The 13,278-nt window shown below is 44.6% G+C and overlaps 1 protein-coding gene across 1 annotated transcript in view; it reads right to left on the bottom strand.

Moving 5' to 3' along the window:
* Positions 1–13,278, bottom strand: part of NUP153 (nucleoporin 153) — a gene marked incomplete at its 3' end in the record, with an annotated part of 225,693 nt that overhangs the window by 136,635 nt on the left and 75,780 nt on the right. Inside the window, exon 7 of the mRNA XM_082258966.1 lies at positions 5,163–5,204. Within this exon, the coding sequence (XP_082115092.1) occupies positions 5,163–5,204 (42 nt within the window). The remainder of the gene's footprint in view (positions 1–5,162; positions 5,205–13,278) is intronic.

Raw genomic sequence — 13,278 nt, forward strand, 5'->3', positions numbered from 1 at the left:
GTGCGATTTTTATTTTTTGCGCTATAAACAAAAAAAGTGTGACAATTTTGAAAAACAATATTTTTCATTTTTTTTTACTATGAAATTCTCAAAAAAAAAAAAATGGGAAAAAAATCAAAAATTTAACATTTTGTTTTCTGCTACATATTTTTGGTAAATAAAAAAAATAGCAATAAGCGTATTTTGATTGGTTTGCGCAAAAGTTATTGCGTTTACCAACTACAGGAAAGATGTCTATTTTTTTTTTTTTAAATAGTAATGGCGGCAATCTGCGATTTTTTTGCGGGACTGCGACATTGCGGCAGACAGATCGGACCCCTGACATTTGACACTTTTGGGGGTACCATTGACATTACTACAGTAATCAGTGCTATAAATATGCACTGTTACTGTAAAAATGACACTGGCAGGGAATGGGTTAACTTTACTGGTGATCAAGGGGTTAAGTCCCTAGGGGCGTGGCATGTGAGATCATCATAGAGACATGTGATCCTATATAGCAGGATCACATAGCCTCTGTGATAATCTAAGGGTGAATGACAGACGGCTGTGTTTACATTAGCCATCTTTCTCCCTCTGCTGCGGGAGATCGCGAGTGGCCGGCGGCCATCGGTCCCACGCGCTGGCTCCCCAGGGAACGAGCGGGGGTGTGCTCACCCCCACAAGCACCTGAGCGAGCGATGTAGGGCTACGTCGCTTTGCCCAGCAGCGGCAGAGTGCCGCAGTAAATTACAGTGGACGGGGCGGAAGCGGTTAAAAAAAAAAATCCAGAAAATCACATTGTCTGATTTTTAATGATTTGCAAATTATGGTGGAAAAATAAGTATTTGGTCAATAACAAAAGTTCATCTCAATACTTTGTTATATACCCTTTGTTGGCAATGACAGAGGTCAAACGTTTTCACACACTGTTGCTGATATTTTGGCCATTCATCCATGCAGATCTCCTCTAGAGCAGTGATGTTTTGGGGCTGTCGCTGCGCAACACAGACTTTCAACTCCCTCCAAAAGGTTTTCTATGGGGTTGAGATCTGGAGACTGACTAGGCTACTCCAGAACCTTGAAATGCTTCTTACGAACTCACGCCTTCGTTGCCCGGGTGGTGTATTTAGGATCATTGTCATGCTTAAAGACCCAGCCACGTTTCATCTTCAATGCCCTTGCTGATGGAAGGAGGTTTTCACTCAAAATCTCACGATACATGGCCCCATTCATTCTCTCTTTTGCACAGATCAGTTGTCCTTGTCCCTTTACAGAAAAAACAGCCCCAAAGCATGTTCCCACCCCTATGCTTCACAGTAGGTATGGTGTTCTTTGGATGCAACTCAGCAATCTTTCTCCTCCAAACACGACGAGTTGAGTTTTTACCAAAAAGTTCTACTTTGGTTTCATCTGACCATATGACATTCTCCCAATCCTCTTCTGAATCAGCCAAATGCTCTCTAGCAAACTTCAGACAGGCCCGGACATGTACTGGCACTGCAGGATTTAGGTCCCTGGCGGCGTAGTGTGTTACTGATGGTAGCCTTAGTTACTTTGGTCCCAGCTCTCTGCAGGTCACTCACTAGGTCCCCCTGTAAGGTTCTGGGATTTTTGCTCAACATTGTGATCATTTTGATCCCACGGGGTGAAATCTTGCGTGGAGCCCCAGATGGAGGAAGATTATCAGTGGTCTTGTATGTCTTCCATCTTCTAATAATTGCTCCCACAGTTGACTTCTTCACACCAAGCTGCTTGCCTATTGCAGATTCAGTCTTCCCAGCCTGGTGCAGGTCTACAATTTTGTTTCTGGTGTCCTTCGACAGCTCTTTGGTCTTGGAGTTTGGAGTGTGACTGTTTGAGGTTGTGGACAGATCTTTTATACTGATAAGTTCAAACAGGTGCCATTAATACAGTTAACGAGTGGAGGACAGTTAAAAGTTACAGGTCTGTGAGAGCCAGAAATCATGCTTGTTTGTAGGTGACCAAATACTTATTTTACCGAGGAATTTACCAATTCATTAGAAATCCTACAATGTAAGAATGCACCGAAATGAAAATTCTGGGCCGAAACCGAAAATGCAGGATGCCCTTGGCCGAAAACCGAAAATGACTTGTCCCCCAAATGATTTTAAAATAGATAGAACAGGGGCATACACCAAAAACAGTCAGACGTACACCTGTCGCTGCCACCGTGTCACAGTATATGTACTGTGACGGGTTGGCAAGTGGTTAATTTATTTACCAATGGTATTTGTATTATGCAGCATGAGGGGGTTAATGCATTGCCACTGCTGGTCACTGATGCATTAGTGACCGACCAGTGGCAGTTAATTAACCCCTTTGTGCTGCATTAGTGCAACCAGTATCAGTGTTAATTAACACTGGTTGCACTAATGCAGCACAAAGGGGTTAATTAACTGCCACTGGTCGGTCACTAATGCATCAGTGACCAGCAGTGGCAATACATTAACCCCCTCCTCATGCTGCATAATACTAATACTATTGGTGACCTCGCCTCAACCCCCCCGCCTCAGCGTCCCTCCCCATTCCAATGATGCAATCTCCTTACTCTCAGCTCCTCCTGTGTCCTTCCTTTCAAAAGACGCGCCTCTGGCCGGCGGCCCGCCTCCCGGTGAGGTCACTACTACTATGATGTGCTTGAATGAACCAACACACCGGGCGGGCGCTAATAGCTATAATTAAGTGAGCCCTTCCCTGTCCGCGGAGATACCCGCCTGATAGGGAAGTGAAGTGCTCACTTAGTTACAGCTATTAGCGGCAGCTCGCCCCCCCCTGCCTGGTGTGTTAGTTCATTCATGCACATCGTAGTAGTAGTGAGATCACCGGGAGGCGGGCCGCCGGCCAGAGGCGGGTCTTTTGAAACCTGTGCTGCGCCGGCCATCATTAAGATCGGCATCTTTAACCCATTTGGGCCGAAATGGAATAAGCCCATTTTCGGCCGAAAATTTCGGTGCACCACTACTACAATGTGATTTCCTGGACTCTTTTCCCCATTCTGTCTCTCATATTTGAAGTGTACCTATGATGAAAATTCCAGGCCTCTCTCTCTCATCTTTTTAAGTGGGAGAACTTGCACAATTGGTGCCTGACTAAATACTTTTTTGGCCAACTGTGTGAGTTCGCAGTCGGTCCAGGGACAGAAGCATATTAGAGGGAAAGAACTTTTCTGGAAGGCAAGAGCGAAACTTAAGGATTAGTAGAGGTGGGGGACGTATACCAGATAGGACTGCCCATAGGTGTAGCCAAGTGTTTTTTCTGCAAAGTGTCCTACTCCTGTAGGGGGCGATATAACCTTGTTGTTCTGAATATGGAGCGCTGTGTCCGTCAAAGACAAAGAAAAATTTAATTTTTCTCCATCAATGAGGTGCACTGATAGACGGCACGGATTGGCATCACTGATGGGCACTGTTGGGGCTACATTGAAAATTAGGGCACTGTTGATCAGTGTCCTGTACAGGTCTACCCTGCAAGGAGATGCCACTGATTGGCTCTCCTCACACACTGTCAGTGTGAAGCGAGGACAGTCAACTACCGACACTTCCTTGTTTACATGTGATTGGACACAACCGATCACATGGGTAAAGAGCGGCATCATCGGCTCCTTACCAAGATCAGGGTCGCGCTGTGTCCCAGGGACACAGCACCCCCGTGGGTGTACAAGAGCAGTGAAATTGATGTTGTCCCAGAAAGAGGATCTGACTGTATGGCAGGCAGGATTTGTTTAACATTCTTCAACTACTGAGCCACAAGCAAAGATATTGTTATTCAGACGCAATATCTGAAAGCAATAAAGAAATAAAACTATAGAAACATCTTTTATTCAAATAAGCCATATGAAATGTGTAAAGCTGCAGGTAATCAGGTAAGTTAATCAAAAGACTTTAAACATTAGCTCCTGAATCACTAGTTTGGGAACCACTGCTTCCCATTCATAATTAAAAAATCATGGGAATGTGTCCTATAACCAGAAATACAGATTAATGGCTTAAAGTGTAAGTTCACCTTTACAGAAAACCTGTACAGTGACCTTACGTTTGACCCCCTACCAGATTGCCACGATCCCCCGCCGCAAGACACGAAAAGTCGATTCACGTGTCAGGGGATTTAAAATTCAGGCAGCTTTCTCTACTCGCAGTGCTGGCAGTATGGGCTAGACAGCGTTTGATTGGTTAACGCTGTTCAGGTGACGGTGCTGACCAATTAGAATCCCTATAGTTCGTACTGGCTAAGCATTACGAACACAAGATAAAGCCGAGGAGGGGGGGCGGGAGATTAGGAGATCTGGTACAGTGGGTCTGGTACAGAAATCTGGTACAGCGGGACCAGGTGGGATAGGGAGGGGGTCCGGTGTGAGGTCACTACAGATTTTCTGTAAAAGGTGAACTTAAACTTTAAAAAAGAGCTTTAACTAGAGAATGTTTTGGTTATAAACAAACAGAAAAAAACCTGGGGCTGTGTTTCATCCGCCCGGGGGGGGGGGGTTAAGATCCTAGTACACACAGGCTGAATGTCGAGCGGCATCGGCCAGTTCAACTGAAAACGACCCGTGTGTACAGCAATCGGTCCGGCAGGGACATGACCGAAAAAAGTATGTTGACCAGGTCCCAATCAGTGTTCACATCCAACAGCTGAAAGAGCTGACCGGAGTGTTCTGGCAGGGGCTGTCCTCCTGTCAGAACACAATACCACAGCAATGAAAGCTGATCGAAAAAATAGAATAGTGTGTACAAGGCTTAAGAGTGCCAAAAAATGGATTAAGGTTTATTTTGCCATCCAAAGGATGTACAAAGTGCAATAACAAAATCATAATAAGTTTTCAATATAAATGCATAAAATGTCAAAAATTCATGTTGCTGGATCAATCAGGTATTGAACTCTGCATTTTGCTTTCTGGCTTAAGTCTGAAAATTTACATGTGCCCTTACATAGGTGTACAATAATAATGATCTGTGCATAGGGTTGCTGCCTGTATTTAAACATAAACAAAGCAAAAAAGGGGAACTCTTCCCGACTGTCATTTCTCTATGGAATAAATTTGATCATAGTAACCTGAAGTAGGCCACATATATAAAAATGCTGATAGTAGTTACTGATACCAACATACAGGAGAACTATAAAAAAAAAAAAAAAGTCACCTTGCCATCAGATGAAGTACTTACCAATGGCGAAACAGAAGACACTGACGGTATTCTCTTCGCATCCTTGAATAAGAAATTGGAAAAATTGTTAACACGCATTCAGATGGCATTCAGATGGTTTTCCCAAAATAAAATTGTTGTACTTGCTGCAAAATATTACAGTCCATGGAGAGATACAAGAATTATATTAATTAGGTTATATTGCTGCCTACAGGAGACTGGGACACTGGCAAACAGAATGTTAGTTAAGCCAGCCCCCTTATAAAACCGCTCCTCAGTTGCCTCAGTTTTGCGAGAAAGCAATATACACAGCATCTGTGTTAATCAATGGAATATAAGTGCGATCTTATGGTAACCAAAAAAAAAAAAAACCCCGCAACCCCTTATCTTCATCATCTGTTGAGGGACAGAGAACTATTACAGACAGGATGTCAGTCCAACTTAAGAGTGTGCCACAAACACGGATAGGACCAATAAAACTAAAAAAGAAGGACAAACAACATGTCACAGGGCACCTGTAGGAGCCAACTCCAGAGTTAAATACAGATGGGGCGAAGCCCTCTACAAGACAGAGAAGCTGCCGTGACCAGAGGAAAGAAAGGATCAACATGTTTCAGACCAGGACAAGAGAATAATCACCCAAGGGGAAAATCCTGACTGAAGGAGGAATGGGCCCCTATCAGACAGAACTTAGGAGCCAACCAACAGTTAAAATAAAGGGGGGGGGGGGGGGAGTGACGCTATCAAAAAGGGGCAGTAAACACAGACCAAGTAAAAAAGGGAAAGCAAATTTGCTGTGCCCAGGAAAAAAGGCTCTAGGAGTAAAGAAATGCCTGATCAGGCAACTAATCTTGACGCAAGATTGCAAAGTTTTGGGATCCGTTACAAGAGGCCATCCAAACTGTAAAGCCCCTCAAGGTTGGCAGAACACCAAGGGAAATCAGCCCTGAAGTCATCATGAAGGGAAAAGTAGAGGGAGAGAGCTCCATATGGTGAGGAGCTCACACTGTGCAGTGAAATCAGAGTAGGTAATTTCAGTTCAGGAGAGGAAGCGGTACAACTGTGCAAGACTGAAGAATATGGTGTTGGTGTATGGGAATTGCCAATCTTTAAGCCTGGTATCGATGGTCTGATTTCCTGCCTGAATTGACCCCCTATAACCAAGGGGTCTGCTACATCTGGTAAGCCTCTAATGTGCGCCAGGTGTCTTTTTATCTATCTGGTGGAGGTATTGACAGATCCACATCGTGAACTGGTTCCCTTTGTGTTATTAATCCATAATTACCTGGTACTGGATTTATCCCATGGACTAATATCAACTTTTTAACCTGGGGACTGTCTCATTCATTCACAATCACTGTGGATTATAAGTCACATACAGTGCCTTGCAAAAGAATTCGGCCCTCTTGAACTTTGCGACCTTTCGCCACATTTCAGGCTTCAAAGATATAAAACTGTAATTTAATTTTCTGTTAAGAATCAACAAGTGGGACACAATCATGAAGAGGAACGAAATTTATTGGATATTTCAAACTTTAATAAAAAATTGAAAAATTGGGCGTGCAAAATTATTCAGCCCCCTTAATACTTTGTAGCACCACCTTTTGCTGCGATTACAGCTGTAAGTCGCTTGGGGTATGTCTCTATCGGTTTTGCACATCGAGAGACTGAAATTTTTGCCCATTCCTCCTTGCAAAACAGCTCCAGTTCAGTGAGGTTGGATGGATAGCGTTTGTGAACAGCAGTTTTCAGTTCTTTCCACAGATTCTCGATTGGATTCAGGTCTGGACTTTGATTGACTTTGCCATTCTAACACATGGATATGTTTATTTGTGAACCATTCCATTGTAGATTTTGCTTTATGTTTTGGATCATTGTCTTGTTGGAAGACAAATCTCTGTCCCAGACTCGGGTCTTTTGCAGACTCCACCAGGTTTTCTTCCAAAATGGTCCTGTATTTGGCTCCATCCATCTTCCCATCAATTTGAACCATTTTCCCTGTCCCTGCTGAAGAAAAGCAGACCCAAACCATGATGCTGCCACCACCATGTTTGACAGTGGGGATGGTGTGTTCAGGGTGATGAGCTGTGTTGCTTTTACGCCAAACAATGTTTTGCATTATTGCCAAAAAGTTCGATTTTGGTTTCATCTGACCAGAGCACCTTCTTCCACATGTTTGGTGTGTTTCCCAGGTGGCTTGTGCAAACTTTAAACGACACTTTTTATGGATATCTTTAAGAAATGGCTTTCTTCTTGCCACTCTTCCATAAAGGCCAGATTTGTGCAGTATACGACTGATTGTTGTCCTATGGACAGAGTCTCCCACCTCAGCTGTAGATCTCTGCAGTTAATCCAGAGTGATCATGGGCCTCTTGGCTGCATCTCTGATCAGTCTTCTCCTTGTATGAGTTGAAAGTTTAGAGGGACGGCCAGGTCTTCGTAGATTTGCAGTGGTCTGATACTCCTTCCATTTCAATATTATCGCTTGCACAGTGCTCCTTGGGATGTTTAAAGCTTGGGAAATCTTTTTGTATCCAAATCCGGCTTTAAACTTCTCCACAACAGTATCTCGGACCTGCCTGGTGTGTTCCTTGGTCTTCATGGTGCTCTTTGCGCTTTAAACGGACCTCAGACTATCACAGTGCAGGTGCATTTATACGGAGACTTGATTACACACAGGTGGATTCTATTTATCATCATTAGTCATTTAGGTCAACATTGGATCATTCAGAGATCCTCACTGAACTTCTGGAGAGAGTTTGATGCACTGAAAGTAAAGGGGCTAAATAATTTTGCACGCCCAATTTTTCAGTTTTTTATTTGTTAAAGTTTGAAATATCCAATAAATTTCGTTCCACTTCATGATTGTGTCCCACTTGTTGATTCTTCACAAAAAAATGACAGTTTTATATCTTTATGTTTGAAGCCTGAAATGTGGCAAAAGGTCGCAAAGTTCAAGGGGGCCGAATACTTTCGCAAGGCACTGTATACATTTTGATTGTCAATTAGATCTCAATTTTATTATATACTATTATATACCCTTACTGTGGATCACATACTCAGCATAAGTCACATATGTATTTGCACTTTTATTTGCAATTTTAGTATATTTAATTCACTTATGCACTTTATAGTTAATATATTTATTTAGTGGAATTTGGTTGAGCGCAACTCTATATTTAGTAATATTTATTTTATCACTTCACGTTTTTACACGGTTTGTTGCGACCCCAAAGAGGAGTCGCTTTCCTACACTACATAGTTTGAGTTATTTTTATTCTCCATTTGCGCGGTTGTGTTGGTGCCTAACACCATCTTTCTTTTACTCTAGTAGAATGCGCTTTCACAGGGAAAGGAGGAACCTGTCCCTTCAATGAATAAGCCTGAACAACTATCTGCTTAATCCATCTGGATATGGTCGCAGCAGACGTAGCCAAACCTTTACGAGTTGCCTCACTAAAGACAGAGCATTAGATTTCCTAGAAGACTCAGTGACCGTCAGGTTAACCCCGATCGCCCAAACCACATCCAGAGAGTGAAAAGCAATTTCCTTGGGATGCTTAGGCTTAGGACAGAGTGAAGGTAACATCTTAATTGAGATGTAAATCAGACACCACCTTAGGAAGAAAAGACAGTTTAGGTCGGAGAACTACTTTATCTCTGTGGACCACCAAATAAGGCGAAGGACAGGACAGCGCCGCCAACTCAGACACTCTGCGGGCAGAAGTAATTGCCACCAGAAAGACAACCTTCTGGGATAAAGAAAGCAGAGAAATCTCCCTCGTTCTCAAAAAGGTCACTTTTGAAGAACAGACAAAACCAGATTGAGATCCCCCTTAAAGATTGATGTAAGCCACAGCCGTGGCATTGTCCGATTGGATCAAAACCGGAGAACTGGGTATCCAATTCATCCAGTGGATCAGCCAAAGCTCGAGTACTCTGAGCTCCAGAATATTGATCGGCAAGGAAGACTTTGTTGACCAGGTCGGTGTGCACACAGCTTCCCCAGCACTCCACCCAAGCCTGACAGGCGGGCGTCTGTGGTGACCACCGTCAAACAGTGGTAGGAAGGACTTGCCCTGAGACCATGCTGGCAACTGGATCCACCAGGCTAGAGCAGACCTCGTGAGTCGGCTCAAGCGTATCATTTTGCCTAAAGACTGTGGATCCCTGTTCCATTTAGCCAGAAGATCTTTTTGCAGAGGTCGAGTGAGACTGAGCAAACAGAACTGCCTCAAAGGTCGATACCATCAGTCCCAGGGCTCTCATGCAAGTCCATAGTGAGGACAGATCGGTTTCCAACAGCAACCGGATCGCTCCCTGCAGCTTCTGAAGTTTTTCCAGGGGAAGAAAAACCCTTGCCAAGGCAGAATCTAGAGTCAGCCCCAGATAATCCAACCTCACTGAAGGCATAAGAGCAGATTTAAATTGATAGCCCACCCGAATTCCTGAAGGGTCTGAACTATAATTGACAGAACGCCCAACAGAGCCGAGTGAGAGTCCACTCTCAATAGGAGATCGTTCAAATAGCCCAGGATCGCAATCCCTTTTTGGCGCAACAAGGCCAATTCCTTGGTAAAGACTCTGGGAGCGGAGGTGAAACCAAAGGGTAATGCCACAAATTGAAAATGATACTCTGCCACCGCAAAGCGGAGAAATCGCTGTTGTCCCCCATAGATGGGGATGTGTAGATATGCATCTTTGATATCGATGGAGGCCAGAAAATCCCCCTGATTTAAAGACCCTACCCACCGACCGAATGGATTCCATTTGAAATTTCTGCACCCGCACAAAACGGTTCAGAGTCTTGAGGTCCAGGATTGGACGCACCTTGCCCTCTTTCCTGGGCACCGTGAACAGGTTTGGAAAGAAACCTTAAAAACTTTCCTGCGGAGGAACCGGCACAATCACTCCTTGAACAAGGAGATCCTGCACTGCGTCCCAGAGATCCTTCAAACGATCCGGAGACAGGCGAAGATTTGACTAAAAGAAGCTGTCCGCTGGCCAGAACCAAAATTTGATCTTGTACCCGGAACAAATCAGTTTGTGAACCCATTTGTCTTGAATAAAGAAAGTCCAGGGTTCCTGAAAGAAACGCAGACGTCCCCCCACCCCAGAAATGGGTGAGGGCACCCCTTCTTGCTAAAGAGGACTTGTACGTAGAACCGGACTGGCTGGTCTTGGCTTTGCCTGACCATGGCTTCTTAGCCCTTCCAGAAGCCCTGAACAGCTTTTTCTTGAACCCGAGGCACGAAAAAAACAAACAGTATATGAGCGGTGAGGGAAGGCCCCCCGCTTACCAGGTGTAAACGCCCCATTAAAAAAAAAGCTGTGGCTAATTATTTTCAAACTTGTGGGTCAGGAGATCCCTTGAAAGTGGAATAGGACTGATGGGGAGACAATACCGCAATGGAATCAGCAGTACACAAAGATAGAAAATGACCCTTGAATGTAAATTCCTGTCAAGGAAAGTGTAGGGGATTCAAACCCCAGATATTTCTTTGGGACTAGCCCCATTAGAAGACTAATTAGGAAAAGCTGAAAAAGAGGAAAAACTTCAGGGTATTGGTTCAGCATGATTGTTACAGAGGGTGACCTGAGCATCCAAACCACTGTGGAGGTTTTCTGCCCAGGCACCCAGATGGATTAACGATCAGAATTCCCAATTAAAATAGGGGTGCACCTTTATGATGAAAAAATAACCTTGAAGATGCCTGGATGCAAGCCCTGCAGTTTAAGTGAGAAGGTGCTGATCTGTGTGCAATGGCTGCAGTAGAATGGTTGGGTTCATCCAACATTTCCACAAACTTCCTGCATCGGGACAAGTAAGCCCGGCCACCAGTGATATTGGTCGCAAAGAAAAGACAAGGTCACTCAAAAGGACAACAGATGGTCCTAAACATCTATATAGACTTAAAGTTTCATGCGCGACAAATCTTGATAACAAGCCATCATAACTGAAGCAGCACAATGCTCCGGCCACACATTTGTTTTAATTGCAATAACCCAAGGATTTACACTGTATCATGCCATTTCACCACAGGATTTCACCTAGTGACTTTCCCAGTGCCCTGCCTGGGATTTTCCAGTTTTGTGCCTGGAAAATTGAGAACGACCATGGCGTCCAAACATTGTTCTTTTTGTGCAAAATTGCTTTTAGCTGTCGCTGTTTTCCAGTTCGTCTAAACGCGATTTTGCGCAAAAAGAGTGTTTTTTGGACGCCATAGTCATTCAAAATTTTCCAGCCACAAAGCACTGGAAAAGTCACCAGGTGCAATCCTGTGCTAAAATGGCATGATACAGAGTAATCCATTAGGATCACAGCTTTGTATCATGTCATTTGTGTATTTACACTTTTGAATTTGCTGCCGGTTACACCCCCCCCCCCCCCCCCCGCGTCGCAACGCTCGCAGGGAAGGGAACCAGAAAGCAAGTACAGGCAATCGGCCGTGCACAGAGCGGGGAGAGAGTGTAAGGACGCCGGGGAATCGCAGGGGAAGGGCAGTAACATTCTGGGGTAATCCTGAGTGTGGCTCGGGGTTAATGCTTTTGGTACTGAAAGTAGCCCCGAGCCACACTCGGGAATACCGCCAGGGAAGTTAAGATCACTGCCAAAATAGGTTGGAGAGCCACTGCAAATCAATTAAAATGCTGCGGAGGGAATTTAGCCATTAGGAAAACCCAGAAAGGTGAAACCACCTTTAACCAGTGTGTGGTCTGCCTGTTAATATGGATAGCTGATGCATCTACAGTTGGAAGAGACTCAATTTACGAGCTCCCTCTCAAAGGAGAAGAGCACTGACACTGGGGTTGATTTACTGAAACTAGAGCGTGCAAAATCTGGCGCAGCTGTGCATGGTAGCCAGCTTCTAACCTCAGATGGTTTAATTAGGCTTTGAAAGCTGATTGGATTCTATGCACAGCTGCACCAGATTTTGCACTCTAGTTTTAGTAAATCATCACCCAGTGTGTCATAGATGGGCCCAGAACTCTGCAGGATGTTTAAAGTCAACAGAGAAAAACGTCAGAGGGTGTAGTAGGAAGGTTTTGGCAGCTGCAGGAGCTCAAAAGGTCTATAGGCCTAGAACAGCAAGATGAGCCTCCAGGTTAATAGTAGTACACAGATCAAAAACTAAGGGATTTCCAGTCACTACTTACCAGTCAGCAACCAGCCAAATTAACCTGTCTAACAGTATGCGTTAAAAACAGGGGTTTATAGTAATAGTAGTACACACTGGGTTTTATTTACTAAAGCTGGGGAGTGCAAAAGTGGGCTCACTTTTGCATAGAAACCAAACAGCTTCTAACCTCAGCATGTTCAATTAAGCTTTGGCAAAAAAAAAACCTGGAAGAGGATGGTTTTTTTTATTCAGCATTGAGCCTAATTTTGCACGGTCCAGCTTTAGTAAATAATCCCCACTGAACCAGTCTGGTTTACGATGAATCCTCTTAAATCTAATTAATCTAAAAGGGACTCATTATCAGCTCCTTCAGAGAAGGGCTGTTGGGGATCAGACTCTGAATCAACAATAGGAACCAGGCCCTCAGGTTTGTCTTGAAGTGGGCGCTCAGGACAATTACTAGCAGACTGTCGAAGGTGGCATCAGGGTGCACTTGTAGCCTATGCAGGCAGATTGCTCTAGCAACTGAACACAAAGAGAAAAACCTGAGTGTACCTGGAGGTGCAGTGTTGACAAGAGGAAGGCCTTGACCCTCCCCAAAACTGCTTAAAACACAGAGCTACACTGCACCTGAGCACCACAACCCAAAAACACATTCCTTTTCCTGGAGGCATCTGGGATATAGGCAGCGCTGTATCTTGGCCTAGGTCAATAAGGCCCAGGCCTAGGGCAGCACTTTGCTGGGGGGCAAAAAAATACGTTACTTGCTTGTGAGCCAATAGCGGGCGAGCGCGCGCCAGGGCTCGTTCCTTAGGAAGTCCGTGCGTGTGACTGGCGGACCCGATGTCCGCCGGTCACTCGCGATCGTTGGTGGAGAGGGAGAAAGGCAGGCGGCTGATGTAAACAAGCCGCCTGTCATTCTCCCGTGTAGGAATGGTGATCATACGGTTCTACTATGTAGGACCGTTGATCGCTGTTCCTACAGCAGTAGCCACGTCCAATCACAGTTAGAAGCA

The sequence above is a fragment of the Pelophylax lessonae genome (assembly GCF_965119305.1).
Source record: "Pelophylax lessonae genome assembly, chromosome: 5".
NCBI classification, from domain to species: Eukaryota; Metazoa; Chordata; class Amphibia; order Anura; family Ranidae; genus Pelophylax; species Pelophylax lessonae.